The sequence below is a fragment of the Choristoneura fumiferana genome, chromosome 6 (genome assembly GCF_025370935.1).
Source record: "Choristoneura fumiferana chromosome 6, NRCan_CFum_1, whole genome shotgun sequence".
In the NCBI taxonomy this organism is placed as follows: Eukaryota; Metazoa; Arthropoda; class Insecta; order Lepidoptera; family Tortricidae; genus Choristoneura; species Choristoneura fumiferana.
The window spans coordinates 17945214-17965305 of NC_133477.1; the positions used below are offsets into that span (position 1 = coordinate 17945214).

The following is a 20092-nucleotide window of genomic DNA, read 5'->3' on the forward strand; positions in this document are numbered from 1 at the left end:
CCTGATCCTTTGTTTGACTCGACAGCATCAAGGATATTAAATGCTGGTACCTTTACTATCTGAAATGAATGATAAATGCGGGTAACAATGAGAATCATAAATTAAGCAAAAAGCAATACATATTTAAAGTGGAGTGGAGAGCTTGAAAAGATTTACATTAGTTCTTATTTGTTTAGTAATGTTTTTTTACTCATACTCCCTGATGTGTATATAAGAAAAATGTCATCATCAGGATCATCATCTCAGCCTATTGGAATACATCAGACCGCAGGCACAAGCATCCTCTTAGAGTTAGAGAGAAGAAAATTTAGGCCTTAAAAGAATTAAGTAGGATAAATTAGGCCTTTTTTCTCACATTGATGATCAAGGCAGTTCCTGACATATGATGAGATAGAGAAAGTGTGCTTACATGTGGAGGTGCACTTCGATCAGCTGACATGTGACAACCCATGGTATCCACCGGGGCATCTGCATTGGCCCTCATGTTCCTCAGATTCAGAAGGAAGTCTCGCCAGTGTGGTGGTTCCCAGAGGCCTTTTGGCTCCTGAAGAAGTTAAAACAAATTTTAATGTTAATTTAATTATGAACACATAATTTAATTACATACTCATCAGGCTACTTTGACCCAATGGAGAATTACTTTGGCCCACATGAAATTTGTATTAGTCGGTGATACTGCAATACTGCGTAACCAGCATTTTCCATAAGGTCTAATTTTCACTGGCAGAACAGCTGGGCTACTACGAAACTCGAAGTTCGTGTCGTGCGGTCCCCTCTGACAGCGAGAGGGACGGTAGGTACGATATGGTTTCGTAATAGCCCAGCAGTACTAACTAACGTCGTACTGATATCATATGTTTTTTAAGATTTTTGATAAATAAGCTGCGTCTACGCAACTTAACAAACTAAAAGGTAAATAGATACAAACCTCTTTAACCGGTGAATCATTTTCAAATTCAATCTTAATATGGGGTTTCTTGTCAAATTTAAATTTGCTCAAATCTAGGGTAATACTTTTCTTTTCTTCATCGAAATATGCCTCCACGGGCTCCGTTTTCACGTTCAATTTAGTATCTTCTTCGTCTAGCTTTAAATTATTTTTCTTTGTTTTACTTTGCAAAGTCTTGTTGCCCGTAGCAGCAGTTACACGCGGCATTCTAGGTTTATCAAATTTGGTGCATTAGTTAAAAACAAATTTGAAGGTGGTACGATGATTTTACTAAGTTCAATAGTATTGTAACTATAATTACTTACATTGAAGAACGTAACCAATGCAAAGAAGTTTGCCGCCAGCAGTGGACGATCATAGCCAAGCAAACAAAACAAACTCCCTATAAATACTGTATACTGCAGGGCTACTACGAAACCCGAAACTCAAAGTTCGTGTCGTGCGGCCCTCTGACACTTTACTACTACGACTATTTAATACGAGAGCGAGAGGGACGGTACGATACGAACTTCTAGTTACGAGTTTCCTAGTAGCCCTGCAGTGTCTATCGCGTAGTGTATCTTCATTTTTTTTTAATAAATAATAAATGACAATAACAGTCACAGAGTACTCAGAGAACTAACGTTCAGACGGATAACTTCCATTGAAATAAAACCGCCATATGAATATCGCTTATAGATTTTGACAGTTACTTTTTTTTAAAATCTTGAGAAATTCTTGGGGCTATGACATCGTCTGTTATGCCAAAAAAGATTTGTGGCTTCGTATTCGGTACATTCATTATTTATTTAAAATCCTGGGACAAGAAAAAACTATTATTTTTGCACTTTTTTATTTCTTAATCTCGTGTTAAATTTTTTCGCTCGCTTGCATAGGTGATATAACCTCATTTTGAAGACGAATCACATCTGTGCCTTTTAGGATTTTATTTATTATGTTGCACCGATCTCACTGTTAGGTTGAAGACGTAATTCGTAATCTCTCGCAATTTAAACGATCTAACCATTTATCGAGTCCTGTCTCGGATTTTGGAAACCTATACAAATGGACGTCCTTTTGCCTACTATCACAACTCCCATTTAACTCACAACACAGCACCTATTGTAGATAATTGCAAGCTATTATTACACCTCCAACCGTTGAGATGATAAGCTACGGTAATTAATCAACGCAAAACTTCATTCGATCAACTTTGAAACCGTAAGGGTGCCCCCACATGCAATCGCTAGTCGTTCGTTTGCAGCGATAAATCTAGTCACGTGACCCCATTTCGAAGGTGATTTTTGATTTTCCCGCGACTCAAAAAAGTAGCGTCAAGTCACCGCGTCGAGCAGCAGCGACTAGATGGCTTCTTGCAGGATTGATCTTGGCCTTGGAAGCTGATTTCTTAATCTCATTTAGTAGCAGTCGTGGCAGTGGTAAATAAAAAAATGTAGTGAATGAAAAAAAAAACACATTTTTGCTGAAATTGAACAGGTTTTTTCTTCTCTAGCGATAAAGCTCAACATTTTCAGCTTTATCGCCAAATGTCACTTGACCAGATTTGACATTGGAAACGAGCGTCGAGCGACTGCATTTGGTTCCAACCTAATGAACACAGACTAATAAGAGATACCACAGAGATTGTCAGAGATACTAATGAACGTTGTCGTTGGTATTGACAATGACAACATGACAAGTGACAAGAATGAGGCGGTACAAGGTGCGGGGACGTGGAAGCTGTCATTTGGGTGACACGCTTTCCCGGCCCGATAATACCGACATGGAAATATCGACCCTATTTTTCGTGTACGCTCATAGAAACTATACCATAAGCTTCTATGGGCGTGTGCACGAAACACAGGGTCGGTATTTCCATGTTGGTATCATCCGGGCCGGAAAGTGTCACCCGTCATTTTCTATAATCGAACCGTCAGAGACAATGCGAGTATTTTTTCTATGAAGACACTAAACTATGAAGAATTGATAAAAAAATGTGCTTGTTTTGAATTATACGGCGCAGGCACGAACAAAGCATCTGCGTTGATTTTAACATTTTTTTATGTTATATTAAATATTTTTATTAAATCTTCGTACCGGTTTAACATGGGTTTAACTAAAAAACATTTCAAGTTTTCGCCTGAAAAACGCTTCTTTGCGTTTTGTTCATTGCGTTGGTTTACAATTTCTGAGATTATTTTTTGTTACATATTTTAGTAAATAGCGTACTAAATGAGCCTTGAATTAGGTTTTATTCCGTATGGTTGGATTCTAAAATAATTAGTTACCTGTCATTTTTAATTGCTATGGCTTGCATCATTATGGGTTTATTCATGTGATTGTTCTAGAAACGAACTCTGACTGCTGTAAGCTGTCAAATTTTTTATATACCTACCTATATGCAGCAAAGCAGCAAGCAAGCGAGCAACATTAGATCGCCGAGGCAAAAGGCAATTCCAAGCTCAGTTTTACATATTTTGTTTGTGTATCGAGTGTTTCTGGTTTTTCTAATTAATACTTGACTTTAGAAAGTGCGTTTTTTTAATTTTAGACTAAAATGCCGCTGAGAGGAAACAGTTTCGTAAGTGTCGTTGCAGTGTTACTCGATATCTTTTAACCACACATTTTTTGTCATGCGCTGACTACTATTTTTCTAACGTATGGTATCGCCAATCTTGTCACTATTTTGTATCCTTGATGATGACCTTGGATGCAGTCGGGAAAACTTACCTGCGTTAGTTAACCTAGTTGAATTTTTCCGTGTCTGGTGATTAGAAAATGTTTTGGTTTGATGATTTTCATTTTCGCATGTTTCATCTGTGCAACAACATTTTTGGCACCCACCCAACTGTGTGTGTACTTGACTGTGTATAACCTCTGAGGATTATGACGCTATGTTGACTTAAGCCTAATATTCACGGTCCATCATGTAGTTCTGTGGACCCCTTTGGAACTCTGTCATATTAACATTGTTAGGCCCTTTGCGGACTGAACTTTCAGTAGCAATTTACATTTTGACCTGAGGCCGTATTGCCTAACGTTTCTGAACGTTTCTGGCGCTCGCTATTGGAATCAAATGAAAGTTTTTGTATGCGAAATCTTTCATTTGATTGCGATCGCGAGCGTCAGAAACGTTAGGCAATACGGCCTCGTTCCATTTAGATTTGATAATTAAAGTCTGATGGTACTTTATTTGAGAAAGATATTTTTTATATGAAAAGTTTTTCCAAAATATGGGTATCAAATTTACTTCTTTTTTATTTATGTATGCTGTCGAAGATCCCCTTGAAACCCCTTAAGACATAAAAGAGAAGCTAATGACCAGCGAAATAGTTCTGAGACCGTTGTGCTAGAGTGAGATAATCATGGCTTTATCTAACATATAGCTGCATCCCTCTCACCATATTATGTGGTGGAATGTTGTGTTTTATTTGCAAGTGGTTGTATGTTTTCTGATGCGGTGGTCTTCCACAGGACGGTTGATGCCTGCTAACACTAGACACTAGTGCTCCCGAGTGGCCCCTAACAGCTTGAGGTCAGTTTGAATTTTGTTTTGTTTATTTAATTTAATTTTTGGTTTTGTTCCAAACATGTAGTCTAAAGATGTTACATGTTAGTCATTGAATGTTATGTCATTTTGTTTGTTTTTTGGAGAATAAGAAAGTGTATAAGTACATAATTTTTGTTTTAAAACAAAATGTATGTGCAGGCTAAACTTGCACTAATGGTTACATACCTGGTTAACACAGAGTGGTTACTTAACATGTCTGCTGCCACATAATTGCTACACATGTAATTGTTTCCGCCTACAAACAGAGAATCCAGCAGTCTGATTCTTGGGCTGGATGTGTTAAGTATGGAAACATGGAAAAAAAAAAAAATGTTGGGATGAATCCATCTTTGTGCTATGATTTTTTGTGCCATTTTGCTTACATACCCTATGCTACAGTGACAGTGAACAAAAAGAGGTAGAAAGAGAAATCATTCACTTTTTCTGAAGGTATCCTCGACATGAATTATTTCACGCGTTTGCCTTCGTGGTGGTGTTTTAATTCAGTTTTCCAATTTGATACGAAAATTTAAATATGAACTGAAACTTAAAATTGCTGATCTCGAAGGTGACAGTGAGCCGTGCGCGAGGTGGCGAGGTGTGAGAATGTCACAACCCCTCGCCGCCCCGTTGCTATGGATACGCGCGGTGCGTCTGCGTCGCGCCCCGCCCTCACCTCGGTTAAGACCCTAAAGTCGACTCCTGCGCAGGTTTTACTTAAACACCTACCGCGCAATATAAGATTTTTCAAAATATGTATTTTTCGCAAAAAAATTAAGTGATAATTTCCGAAATTCCTCTCCCACATGAGATTGGATGAGCTACGGCTTCCTCCCCTAAATGCCTCACTTAATTTATGGACGCCTCCTGATGACAGAAATTGAAAACAAATGCCAGGCAACTAGCATTAATCACAGCGCCGCATCTATTATGTTGATTAGCGGCGACACTAAACTAATTTTACACCATTTTGCGATTTGTCGAGTCTTATTATCTAAGTGACCTTGAGCCGTTACTGAGAAGCGAGGTTTGCTGTCGTTTACATTCCAAGCCTTTGTTTTGCGTTCCAATTATCTGAGTAAGTACGAGGTAGTTTCTACGTACAAAAAAGTAATTTGCGGCCGTCTTGAAACTAAACTCCGTAGTGCTCAGTAGCTACTTACCTAGTGCCACGTTAGACCTTACGAAAATTTCCTGTCGTCATAATTTGCCCTTGTATGTAATATATCACACTATAATTATTAAACTAAACTTAAACTTTAAACTGTTTATTTCAATAAAAATTGCATAATTAACTTGATTAACCTTAGCTTTAATCTTAAATTAAAAAGATTTTTGAGTTAAGTAGTCTCTAAAATTGTTTGTACAATGTGATCCTAATGATTCCTATGATGTGTTCCTATTGATTTTATTGATTTACTATTAATTGATTTTTCTTTCTAATATACCCCCTAAAAGTGGCTCTCATGTTTGAAAATCATTTATTTACGTTACACACCTGTTTTTGGTTCACCAACAGACATATGATAGGTATGTGTAAGTTACTCAATCATTTTCAGTAGCGTCGAAGAAAATTGACTGTGACAGACGGACACTCGGACGTCACATAGATAAACATGCGAGCGAGTGATCCTACAGAACTCTATACAGTGGGGATTGTCGATGCATCTGTATATTTTTTTGCATCTGAAAGAATAATTTATTAACTGTACAGTAAACAGATTAGACATCCTTTAAGCGGCTAGTCGTAAGGCAACCTGAAGAGAGAGAAGCGTGAGTTTGGTAGATCTTGCAGTTAGTAGTGAATACACAAGCTTTGCCACGGTTGTCATCACTCGGTGTCACGTGAAAAATTTTAGGCGACCCGGCGGGAATCGAGTATTTTCGGTGTACTGTTGTTTTGACTAGTGAACTGTACTTTGTCGGCATATAGCAATTGTCACTGTAGCTTAATAATTTTATTTTTTGTTTTTATTTTTTAAAATAACTAGGATATGTCCGAGGCCTCGCTCTCTTTCCTATTTTTACCAGTAAATTACTTTTCATACAAACATTTCCCTAACAATAACACAAGAAAAAAGAAAAAAATCCGAATAAATCTAACCGTTCTCATTTTTTTTTTTTTTTCGATTTGACCAAAAAGTTAATTACCAGGTAGTTTCCGTCAATAAACTGAGCTATCTGTTTAAATTAACGGAAATCAAGAACCCGCTCCATCCATAGGTACACTTGCTCATAAATCAATTTATTGTCAATGAACGGGCGTGCTCAATGGGCAGCATATCGTCTCTTGAATGAAATCTGCGGTTTCCGTAACACAAATGAATTAGTTCGATGTACAATAATTGGAATTGTGGTCAGTGATCAGCAGGGCTACTACGAAACTCGTAACTCGAAGTTCGTGTCGTGCGATCCCTCTGACACTTGCACTATTTAATACGAGTGAGAGGGATCGCACGACACGAACTTCGAGTTTCGTAGTAGCCCTGCTGTGGTCATTGCACGTGCTCTGCACGCTGCGATAAGTGGGTGGCCAGTGGGTGCTGAAGCCGACAACTGAAGGAGTTGACATTCTGGGCTGGTTATTTATCTCGCACTTTGTTCAACATCGTTGCTACTATCTTAGGTCTCGTGAGGTTCGCCACCAGTGGCTATTGTCTAACTCTCTAACATTCACGATCGCAATCACCATCTCTTTCTAACTCATCCTATACCGTTTGACAGAAAGAAGTGGTGAGAACGATCGCAATTCCAAGTGCGTTAAGCAGAGTTTAGACTTGCATTACATTGCGGCGCTCGATTGGCCACTACAAACTCGTTGGCTTTACGGCCTCGCAATGTAATGCAACCTGCACGATTCGATTTTTCTTGCAAGTCTAAACTCGGCTTTAGACAATAAGGCCTCTGGTCTCTATTTCGACCGTAGCCAACCAAGTGGCTAAATTGTGTTCGTAGTAGCGATTCACACTTCCGTTTCTGTGAGCTATTACATTTATACGCGAAATAGGCACATCAATAAACAAATTAAACGAAGATCGCAGCTTGCGCTTGAATTTTGTTGGGAATAAAATCAATATCTGAGTTTAGCCATTTGCCTACTTCAAGTGAGTCTCCTTTTTGTAGCAATTTTCATTGTGTGAGGTGCTCTTGAGTCAGGGATGATAGGCGAACATTGCCGCGCCGTTTGCATTTGAGATGCATACAACATCTTTTTACCTACGCAAAGTGATGCTTTATTCAATGCTGTTTTAGTTATTATTTACTCAGAAAGTAACACAATAACTTAGCAGTATCAGTATGTTTCTGAAAAATAAAGATGCGTCACACACATCCAATTATTTTATAAACTTCGTTACGATCATTATTGTTCCTGAATAACTTCATTTAAATGTTGTAACGCAAATGACTGGGTATTTGAATAACTGAAAAGAGCTATGTCTGTGATGAATATTGGCGCTTGTTTATCTTTTCATTCTGGCTGGCTTCTTGACAACGTAATCCTGCTAATATTATAAATGCGAAAGTTTGTGAGTGTGATTTTGTATGTTACTCCTTCACGCTGAAACGGCTGGACGGATTTGGATGAAATTTGATTTGTAGATAGCTGGACATCTGGAATAAATCATAGGCTACTTTTTAGGGTTTCGGAGCCAAAATGGCAAAAACGGAACCCTTATAGTTTCGTCAAGTCCGTCTGTCTGTCTGTCTGTCTGTCTGTCTGTCCGTCCGTCGGTTCGTATGTCACAGGCATTTTACTCGAAAACTACAAGATGTATATCAATGAAATTTGGAGTACAGATGTCTTGTCAAAGCCGCTATTTAGTTTTGTAGTTAAAATTACACTCCATACATAATTTAACTCGCATCAACGTGTGGCACGTGTCCGACACGCTCTTGCCGGTTTTTATTCCGATATTTCCACGGGATAGAGATAAAATCTTGAAATAACAACCGCTGGGCTTAGAGTCATGAATTGATCTTGAATAACAACGCTGGGCTAAGAGTCCTGACATTTGACATGATTGTTATTAATGTAACGTCAACGAAAACCACGATTTAATTTTCGGGAATTCATACGTGAATTTTTAAAATTTCTAAATTTAAATTCATTCATTTTGTAAGCCGCGGGTAAACACTAGTATCAAAATAAGCCTGTAACTAATGCATAATGAAAGTATATGAGTTACCAAACAACAAAACAAAACAAACTAGGTATTTAATTTTCTGTGTATTTGTTCCCGCTAATTTAATGATCAACTTAATCTGCTTTTATCTGGCTTTTATAAAAAAAAAAGTACTTCCCGCTCCCATACAACTTTTTTGTATTCCACACAGACATCGCGGGTTCGCGGGCACGTATTCTAATAAATGTTTGAAATTAAAACTTAATTTCTGAATGTAAATAAAACATTATGTATTTAACACAATGATTGCGAAACGAATTATTCGTTCCACACATCGAATGAGTCAAAATGAAAACATTAGGTTCAGGCGGTAACATAAAATAATCGCATTGATTAATGAGTAAATTGGATGATTCAATTTGTTATGTACCTACATATTGTCGTTCGGTCTTAATCTCGTTACATATGGTAAAGTTCGTATCAATAATATCATATCATCATCATCATCATCATCATCAGCCAGAAGACGTCCACTGCTGAACAAAGACCTCCTCCTTAGAACGCTACAATGAACGACAACTCGCCACTTGCATCCACCGGTTACCCGCAATTCTAGTGATGTCGTCAGTCCACCTGGTGGGAGGCCTGCTGCCTCGCAATCAATAAATAATATAAATTACCTGAAATTAAACTAACTGTAAGCGTAAACTTTTTGACTGTTTGGAAGAAAGGTTTTATAACAAAATTAAACGGTTCAACTCACGATTATTAGTATTTATAAGTCAGGAACGGTCCGACTAGTTTCGATCTTATCGGAACATCTTTTTCATAGGTGAGTGCGTACACGACGACGAAAATATCTTACGATATTTTTAATTTAATTTAGTTTCCGACACAATTATCAAACTTTTCCCACGAGAGCTTAAGTAATATTAATGATAAATTAATAATAATAATAATGTTTGATTCCGGTTAAATTCATAGTTTTGTTAGTGGATACATTAATTCTTATATACCAGGCCAATGAAATTCGATCAGTCATAATGAAAACATACAATTTTGTACTGTCTGATTTCCTTCATGCTCCATCGCATCAGTTTTTGTCCTTTGAATTAAAATCAACTCGCCTTTAGTATATAGTTATAGCTTGTGACAGAAGACAAACCGACGGACCGTGAAGCGTCTCAGGAGTATACATTACTTTACATACATGCATATCTGTTCTAAATAAATTATTGTTGCTGTACCTACCTATCAAATCACTGTTTAAAACAATTGCCGTCTTAAATAAACCGATATGCTGTAAACTTCAAGCAAAAGATGCGCCACTATTTAGGTATTTTCATATTCATGAGTGCAGACTAAGAAGTTGATTCACATTGAATTGCATTTACTCATACAATTGTATGGTTAATTTTACAATTTCATCCTATATTTTCTCTAACTTTTTGAATTCCACCCGCACTCTCCGACCAGAAGTCGAAGTGCAAGAATATCTGTTGATGCTTGGCAGGCACAAGCACAAGGGCTCTAATGGAGGAAAAATGATGATGAAGTGATGGTTGGGTTGACCCACCCACTGTTGGTTGGTTGTTGGTTGGTTGGTATGCGTTTCTCTTTCTTTCCGACTTTGCGCGGGTTGTGCCAGTCTCATCCACAGCTTTCCAAACAACTGAGACATCTTTAAATATCTTATTACAAATGCATGCTAGGCTCTGATTGCGTTTGACCATCCACCATTATTATAGGTCTGCTTCTGCTTTGGCCGTTTTAACCATAGTACCACCTTATTTAAGTAGTTCTTAATTGCCCTGTGATTAGTCATTCTCATTCGCTAATAGGATTAATTCACTTTAAATAGGTACTTACGTACATGAAACTGGCTGGGGGACCAACAAGACCAACTTATTATTTATCGGGGCTGTTTTTTGAACAAGTCCTTTATCATAATTATAATATATCCGCAAAATCTGCTATAAAACAGTAAAGAAATAAATCAATTTCTAATTGGACTATCTAAGAATGACCTTACCAAGATGTCAACCCACATATTGGTTAGTTTCTGTTTCTGTCTTCTGAATGTATTAATCCTACGTTACGTTGTAGTGTATAAAAGTTTTAGATTAAGGAGAAGGAAAAATAATAATCTGCGTTTAAATTGTTGCGTTTAAGCCCAAAGTAGCCAGATTATTAATTAATTTATCAAGCTACTTTAAACAGTAACCTTAGGTTTTGTGTTGAAAATGACAAACGTTCTGTCTGTCTTTAACACATTACTTATTGGTTATAGATAACATGGCCTGATACTGATGGATAACAATTTAACGTTACATAAAATCGGTTATTTTTTAAATACATAAGTGTAACCACTTAGCAGTATTTAATTTAGTAGGTATTGCAAAAAAGTTCGACCTAATAAGTTTTCGGCGGATTTCAATAATGGTCCCTCGATGCTCTAACATTTGCAATTACTTAATGAACGATTAAGTTTACTAAGTTTCGTAGCTTCAAGCTCATGTTCACGTATTTAATACATAATGCTGATTGCATATGGTAGTTGTCCACAAGGTTGAAGGGCAATTATTAAACCAGACAAATTACCGGCGACCGATCGATTCTCCGCGCTCGAGCGATAGATTCGACCGCCATCATTTAAATGACAATTACCTTTTATTGTGTCCAAATGTTGCACTGATATTATGTCTCGTAAACTGAAGTCATTGTTAGCTATGTCACCCGTCTTATTAAGTAATTTTATTTTGCCGTCCGACTGACGATGGTTTCGGCTAGCTGTCGACCGAACGACACTTCTTCGTGCAGAAATAGTTTAAAAAATCTAAAATTTCAAGTAATCATAGAGCTTTTTTTTTATTCGACTGGATGGTAAACGAGCATGTGGGTCTCCTGATGGTAAGATCATCTTCTTCGCACTTCAGTTTTTGATTTATAAACTGCTGCTTTACTTAGGTACCCTGTTTTGCTTTATTAGTTACTCCACTGCTAAGATAGAGCTGCATAGCACACTACGAGTCCTTTACTGAGTCCAATACACAATCCTATATTGTACTCTGTGGAGAATCCCGTAGCCAGCCATTCAAAGTTAAATAATGATTCTGTTTAAGTTTCGTCGCACGCATGAAACAAGTATGAAATCGACACGACTCACTGAAATGTCCCGGTACCTATGACGTCATAACGGGAATATCCCATTTTCAGGCCGATTGAACGTCTGGCAATGGAATTTATTTTATAGCACTTTTATCGGTCTACTGAACTCTACTCGTTTCCCTAAAAAGTTTGATCGAGCGGTAACTAGATCCAATTAATTATAAAGTGCCGTGCCTGTTTGCGGTGGTTTGGCAGTAGGTGGTAGTGGTACATTCTCTAAGTATCACTTAGTTTTTTTTTTTTTTTAATACGCGGTGAAAAGTTGAATGAGGTGATGTGGTCACATGCATTGTGCTCCGCCAGCAATGTTCTGTTGAACTCGTGCGTGTCCGACCTAGATAATTATGAACTCAAGACCTCAGTTTGCAAGACTATACCGCGAACCACCACGCTGATAACAAAGCTACCGAAATTGTCAATTTGAAAAACGTGAAACTTACAATAATAAATATTATAGACTATAGAGTTTACCCACGGCTTCGCACGCGTAAACTATTCGATCTGGTAGTTACAAATGAAATTCCGGGATTTTACAAAATTCCCCTGGGAAATCCCAAAATTTATATCGTGATCTTCATTGAGGTTGTGTTACTTATATAAGAACAACTGTCCAAAATTTCAAGACTCAAAACCCAGCGGTTGAAATTTCAAGATTTTATCCATATCCCGTGGGAATATCGGGATAAAAAGTTAACTGTGTGTTATTTTGTTCTAGAACTTCAGCTACCTATATAACAAATTTAATGACTCTAAACCCAGCGGTTGTTATTTCAAGATTTTATCCCTATCCTGTCGGAATATCGGGATAAAAAGTAACCTATATGTTAATGTAGGGTATATATTACTAAATTTACCAAATTTCATGGAAATCCGTTCAGTAGTTTTTGCTTGAAAGAGTCTTCCAGACATCCATCCATACAAACTTTAAAAATAATATACTATAATATAATATTAATATTAAATTGTATTAAATATTAATATTAAGTAGGATAAGCTCGAAAATATGCGATTACCCAGAGAAAGGACCAAGCTAGATCGATAGTTCGTCCTCGAAAGCCACACAGTAAGTAAGTTTCTTCAAAATCGTTCAAGTCATCGTCTGGTCTGGTATAAAAAGCGGAAGTTAAGTTTTGAAAATAACTGGCGTTTTTCCGACCCTGCTCATCAATCCTAATCAGTCAGCCTGTATCGTATACTAAATATAAACCTAGATTGACAAAGGATCCGATCTTAACTATTTTTTGCCATTTTTTACGTATCAAACTTGTTTTTGGATGAACTTTGATTTCGGGAAAATTGCATCTGCCCTGGAGAACGCAGGTATTTTACTAAATAAATGTGCGTGATTCTCAGAGATTCAAATATCGTAGCGTTTCAGGAAACACACATTTACATCTGGAAACTGGGAAATCGTCATTTTAACGAGTAAAGTGTAAGCAAATCCAATCCTAATAGCAGCACAGAATAAGTAATAGTACAGTATGATAGCAGTTGAATCGCGAGTACGTGTCAATAACATAATCTCGATACCATATCAGGGTCATTTCATTATTCGAGCGTTTAAACCGCCCCATTTCCGTGGTCATTTTTTTCTATTAATGGGCCGTAGAATTCGATGACATTTTCGATTATTTTTTTGACGTCCTGTGCGTCTACTAGGTAACCTGGAAACTGTAAGAGAATCTTCTACCATGTCAACAAAAATGTGCCCACGAAAATTATACGGAATAAACGCTCGAATGAGCTAGCACCGTTCCTTTAGTTGAACGACACGAACTTTAAAATTGCGTGCTAAAGTTTCATTATCCAAGCCAACATTCCAGTACAGTGGTATAGCCTACATACCAAATCAAAGATAGATTAATTTGAAAGAGCATTTAAAAATATCCACGTTTCATACATGCCATTAGTGCGAGTGCTGGGAACTTGCAATTTATCTGCTAATGTGCTTAATATAGCACGATCGATTGTTGCGCAATAGTTCAGTTATTTTATTCTAATTTAAGGAGAACAATTTAGATGAGCTACATAGGCTTCTGAACATATAAAAAATATAATGTCATTTGGAAAGAAATAAAACAGTGGGAACGCCAAAAGATAGGATTATTATATTACTAAAATAAAATATAAATTATTTTTGAAAATACACTTGTCACACCATATAGCACAGTAAATAATAGTACCTACAAGTACTTTTATAAAATCACGTCCTATATTTTTATGGCATAAATCGATTAAGTTAATCTTAACAAACATGGTAATAACCGAACCAAACCCGCCAAAAACAAATGTAAACTTTAGTTTTATATTTTTATTTTCCAAAAGGTAGAAAAAAAAAATTTTTTTTTTCAAATATCTTTATTTTGCAGTTTTGTTCTTTCATTAAAATAAACGAACCCTTACAGGTTCGGCCGGCCCCGGCAACTCTAAACTAAAATGGGAACGGGAACTAAAAAGTCACAGACGTTGTGTCACAGGGGCCGAATGTGTTATAAACTTATCTTCTGTTAAATTAAAATACTGTTTCTTTAAAAGGACAATACAAGTTGGCATGGTTAGGAAAATCCTATTGTTACAATAACACAAACTCCTAAGTAGATATGTCGTCATGTTCAATACACAATTGTTGACACGATCATGTTCAAGATTATCTACGTTTTCCCTGTTTGTTTATAGTCGTGATCTCATGACGACATATAATCAGAGAGGATAAAGTACTCAAAAATGTATCACAATTCACCAATGTACTTTAACCCTTTTCCAGGCCCCGCTAATTTATGAAAGCTACCTACTACAAAATGAATCAAAGTTTTATGTTGTTTACCTGAGGGATTTATTTAAAAAAAAAATGTAAATTTTAATGACTTCAATTGATTTTGTACCATATTGTAAATGTAGCAAGGTCGAATATTTGTGTACATTTATGTGGTCACTATATGCACTATGCCTGGAAAAGGGTTAACAATAGAAGCAGTTCCTAGTTTATGTATAAATGCCATGTCTGCGTCCCAAATATGAGCGTATATACCACTATCAACTAATAGTTCCACACTAATCTTAAAAATGAGAAAGTAAACCTGTCTGACCGAACTCTTTACGCCTGAAACTGCTGAACCAAATATGAAATGTGCTATGAAAATTGAGACCCTGGTAATGATTGTACAGCGGGATAGCGATAAACGAATTCGCCACAATCGGAGTCGCGGGAAACTAGTGTTCTATAAGATAAATTAAATTCTCAATGTTGATACAATGATTTTCGCAGTGTTGTCTCTTCTCTATCAACGGTTGTAGCCTCGTTAACTAGGGAACTCTGCGACAATGACAAGGGTTTGCTAAGACTGCCTAGAAAAGGCTTGCTAGTTTACTAGATTCTACAGCGTCGAGAGTGTGTGTAGAGCCACATATACGTAGCCTTCAACATTTACCTATTACGCAAACAAAATGGAACAGTAGTCAGAAACTAAAAGTGCTCTTCTACTCTAGTCTAGACCGCTACCGAGGTTCACTAGAGCTCCTTGTTTATGACAAGACCAATGTATTTTTTACTGTATTCTGACAAATACAGTTAATTTGAATTTGAATTAAAAATTGATGAGTTAAAGTTGTGACTCATTTATAATTTACTAGCTGTTGCCTGTGTTTTTTTCCGTAGCATTATTTTAACAGCTATCTCGCGGGAGCTATGGAACTATGTAAACTATGTAAAAAGACTATGGACATAGGTCCATCTCTGGATATTGATTTATAAATATATATTATTTTATTTTGTTTATTTAATGAATGTCAAGAAACCGCACGAAAACTAGAAAATACGTGTTTTCGCAGAAATATTTAAGACTGAGCCAGATGGATTGTTTGCGTCCAGAAACTACACAGAGCACATTTCATCGAAATCGTTAAAGCTATTTCCGAGATCAATGAAATAAATAAATTAATATAAAAGCGACGTTTGTCGGATTAAGCAGAGAACGGCTGAGGAAAAGCGGTGAAACAGGCCCAGCTTGATCTGCTGCGACTGCGTCTAAAGGTTTATAATAACGCTGCCGCATTTTATGCTAAATCATCGCCCTGCGTCCGTTTGTAATCGCCAGCGCCGCGCCCTTTGGATCGCTTAAATAAGTGGGATAATTTCACACTTGCGTGACTTGTAAATATGTATATACTTTTAGAGTGACATATCAGGCGAAGTTGTGTGTGTGTCGTTATTTCCCCATTGCAAAAGGCTAAATTTAATTTTGCGCGTACCCAATACATTATAATAGACTTTTACTTTGTTATATTTTAGTGAACCTATACATATTATATAAATGTGTCTGTGTTTTCTTAATGGATTTTAAAACCCAAACTAGTTAGGTACTCAGAAAAGTCAGACTATTGCAGATTTGAGGTCGTATTGTCACACGCGCTTAGGTTCTTTATCGCATTCATCTCTTTCTATCCTCATTGTATTGTATACCGTGTGACAGAAAGAAGAATAAGGCCTCAGAACTCTATCAAACAGATGGATAAAGGTTTACGTTTAACACGTTCGGCCTAGGCAACGATCCACGAAGCTCTTACGCTATGCCTACGCATATCCCACAACATTCACTTCTATGCCAGTGACACGTATACGTGTCACAGACAGACGTAATACATTCCGGTGCCAGTGAAGCAACGTCTGTAACTGTTTAGTTCTCTACTCCTATGCCAGTGTGTCACGCATGTCGTGTCAAAATAATTCGTACCTCCTAAAGGCTGGCATAGCGTAAGGGCTTAGCGGAACGTTGCCGGAGCTGAATGCGATCCACTAAGCTCTTACGCTAGGCATAGCGCATATCCCACAGCAGTCACAAATACGTGTCCCTGGCATAGGAGTAAGAACTAAAAAGTCACAGACGTTGTGTCACTTAAGACGCACGTGTTAAGTAGTTGCCTAATGCTAATTAATCTTCCTATGACAACGCCGCGTGACACGTGACTGTCAAACACATCCATCGCAGTATTCGCAGTTTGATTTACTTACGCTCCAGTTTTTAATAGATATACGCGGGAATACTGTGCAACATAGTATGTTCTGATAACAAGAACAATTACATACAGATTTATTATCGTTAGCGTTAGTTGTTCAGCCGAATAATTGATTTAGGGTTGTTACAGATGAACAATTAATATTATTTATTAGGCGTTTGTAAATGATGAAGATTAGAGGAGTAGAATAAACATAAGGAAAAATATGAGGGTTACGAAATACAGAATTGACGTCAGAAAAATGTATCTTACTTCTTACTTAATATTATAAATGTGAAAGTTTGTGAAGATGTTTGGATGTTTGTTACTGAATCACGTCTGTAAACCGCTGAACCGATTTAGATGAAATTCGGTATACAGATAGTTTGAATCCCGGGGAAGGACATAAGACATAAGGACACAGGACATAGGATAGTTTTTATCCCGGAAAATTGCGTAGTTCCCGCAGGATAGCGATAAACAAATACTATGGAGACGGAGCCGCGGGCAACAGCTAGTTGTAAAATAAGTATATACCTCTTCTTAGTCAATGATCATATAGTTAGTTTTAAGTTTACGATGCTGAAATAAAATTTCCACAAGCATTATGATATGATGAATGTAGGAAGAGAATCCAAACGCATACATCAGCCGTGTTATTCCACTGAGGTAGCCCTAATCGATGCACCCACGCTGCAATGATGCAGTAGAATAGACTCTCCGACTTACAATTCCGACCAATGGCTTGCAATGTGCTCAGAGCACGTGGGTGCTAATGATTCAGGCTGGCTTCAAGGACTCCCTTCTACTACGACTCTATAGGAAGGAAGCCATTTAGCTTTTGTGCAAATGCGCTGTCGACATGAAAGATTGTTCGAACAAACGACGCATGAGAAGACACCTTAATGTGTGTAACTCGAATTAGTTTAGTTTAACACTTTTCCAGGCATTGTGCATATAGCTACCGCATAAATGTACACTTTTTTTTTCTGTAGCCTGTAATATGTCCCACTACTGGGCAAAGGCCTCCCCTTTCTTTCGCCACTCTTCCCTATCATGAGCATGCACCTGCCAATCGAGCTGAAAAGCGCTCAGGTCGTCCCGCCATCTCCTCTTGGGTCTGCCTCTGCTCCTTTGGCCATCCTTCGGAATCCATTCGGTAACGATTCGCGACCATCGGTCTGGATGCATGCGGCAGACATGTCCAGCCCAGTCTCACTTCAGCTTAGCGGTCTTGACACCCACATCGGTTATACGGGTTTTGGAGCGCAGTGCCGTGTTTCTGTTTTGATTTGAACACAAATATTCGACCTTACTAAATTTACAATATGGTAAAAATCAATTGAAATCGTTAAAAATATTATTAGTTTTTAAATTAATCCCTCATAGGTTAACAATATAAAACTGTGATTTATTCTGTGGTAGCGTATCTAAATTCGCGGGGCCTGGAAAAGGGTTAAATGGCATTGCCTCAAATTTGGTCTCCTAGACACCTAGAAAGATATGCAACGACACTTTCTACTGCATTCTTGGCAATCGTTTAGTTTTCATGAAATCGGTCACCGAGCTCATACTCAGAGCGGCTTATATCCGCTCTTGATCTTCATCCGTCTAGTATTCTTTACGGAGTGACGCAGGCAATATAATTTGTGTAGAGTTATTCCAAAAGTTCTATTTCGGTGGTTCGTGGCAACCACCCACAGTACATACAAAACGAAACGCAGAGCTGGCCGAGTGAGTGGTGTTCCAAGCGAGGAATAAAAGGATTGTGTAGTGTCTAGTTCGAGAGTCAAACCTTCGGGGGATAGAACATTTGTCAACAACTGAATCACCAGACGATGACATTGTGAGATGAAGCGAAACGTGAGTACGCCGAGACGTTCTGCTGTCGAACGATCACATGTTATAAATAGTTGAAATATCTTTTGTTGGTAACGCCAGGGTACTGCCAATATCTTAACGTTTTGTTTACACTACATTTCAGCTTTGATCGTGTTTTTATTCTTTTCCTGTGGGTTTTTTATATAGAATTCTAGTATCGTTAATGGATCGCGGAATGACATTAGCTAGGTCTTTATTATATTATTATCTGCTTTCTTAGTCATAACATTGACTAATGTGCTAAATATACCTAATAAGAATGTTGGTAAAGTGTTCATGCTGAATGTAGAGTAAGATTTACTCACTATTAATAAATTGAAATGTCGTGCGTATGAAATACTACTCAGTCGACCCGATTTCCCTGAGTTTTTGAGGTCGCCAATAATTTTCGCATGTATTTATTACGCAATATTTACCAAAACTTCTGTATTTAGAACTCAGTCGGCGTCCTACACGCTTCGGCATGCCCCAGTTGTGTTGTTTACTGGTTTCGATTAGCCTTGGGAGTTCCGACTCCAACCGATTCTGAATTCTGAGCGCTATTCTGTGCCCTATTATTCAAACTGATGCTGAAACAACAGCAAACTAGTCCATCTGGAATAGGTACATAATGCAGTATTCATGTAAACTTGGGATTTCTCTGTGATTAAGATAGATTGGTTTATTGGTGTCAGATCAGGCGATTAAAAATACATAACTTAGGGGCTGTTTCACCATCCATTGATTAGTGTTAACTGGCGGTTAGGTGTGATGCCGTCTATATTGGTTTTGTTCGAATAGACGTAGACGGCATCACATTTAACCGTCGGTTAACGCTAATCAATGGATGGTGAAACAGCCCCTTAGTCTTAGGCGATTGCACTCCACGTAATGGTTTTCAATACGCGTATATTTTCTCTGTACATTATATGAGTATAATTCTTCAACGGTTAGCCTTTAAACCTTTTCCACTTACTGATTCTTTTTTAGAAAAGCTCGATTACATAGTTTCTACTAAAAAAAAAAAAACAATGCAATATCGATCGTTAAGTACAGTCGAACAAATTTAATCATGACCCAGGGTTTTTGCTACTAATGTCATGTTGACATCTCAAACTTTTGTCAAGGAAATCGTAGTAAAATTGATTAATAAAAGGTTCCACCCTGGGTCATGATCATGATTCAATTTGTTCGACTGTACCTACATGAAATATTTCACAACAATAATTGTTTCTTAATCACATAAATTTTATAAAGCAATAGCTTTAATTTAGTTACTCTATTACAATTTCTAAAACTTGAAAACTTCTTCCGAATAGTTGACAATATTTTCAAACAAATCGTGTCTTTCCAAAGCAGTATCAGCCTAGTTTACTTTTCAAATATTAAAAAAGTAGATATATATTTAGCCGATCATTTTGCATGAGAGAGTCCTATGTCCAGCAGTGGACGATCTACATTATTATCATG

The 20092-nt window shown here is 37.4% G+C and overlaps 2 protein-coding genes across 3 annotated transcripts in view; one reads left to right on the forward strand and one right to left on the reverse strand.

Annotated features, from left to right (window-relative positions):
• Positions 1-322: 322 nt before the first annotated feature.
• Positions 323-1504, reverse strand: LOC141429257 (uncharacterized). Its single transcript, XM_074089538.1, has 3 exons — positions 1255-1504; positions 929-1157; positions 323-544 (listed from the first exon to the last, which is right to left on the reverse strand). Exons 1-3 carry the CDS (start codon positions 1305-1307, stop codon positions 338-340), a joined length of 489 nt encoding a protein of 162 aa, XP_073945639.1. The 5' UTR covers positions 1308-1504; the 3' UTR covers positions 323-337.
• A 1808-nt stretch (positions 1505-3312) lies between these two features.
• The window catches only part of stv (BAG domain-containing protein starvin), a 29031-nt gene continuing 12251 nt past the window's right edge, over positions 3313-20092 (forward strand). Inside the window, exons 1-2 of one of the 2 annotated variants that reach the window (XM_074089532.1) lie at positions 3313-3378; positions 3480-3509. In XM_074089532.1, coding sequence (XP_073945633.1) covers positions 3328-3378; positions 3480-3509 — 81 coding nt within the window. In that variant the 5' untranslated portion in view covers positions 3313-3327. Of the gene's footprint in view, positions 3379-3479; positions 3510-18474; positions 18626-20092 lie in introns of those variants that run through there. The other variant, XM_074089534.1, reaches the window with a different exon arrangement.

Coding starts and splice junctions, on each gene's coding strand:
- LOC141429257 (XM_074089538.1), bottom strand. CDS start 1,307: ATGATCGTCCACTGCTGGCGGCAAACTTCTTTGCATTGGTTACGTTCT. Junction 1,158..1,254: donor CATTGGTTACGTTCTTCAAT/GTAAGTAATTAT, acceptor TGATAAACCTAG/AATGCCGCGTGTAACTGCTG. Junction 545..928: donor ATGATTCACCGGTTAAAGAG/GTTTGTATCTAT, acceptor TAACTTCTTCAG/GAGCCAAAAGGCCTCTGGGA.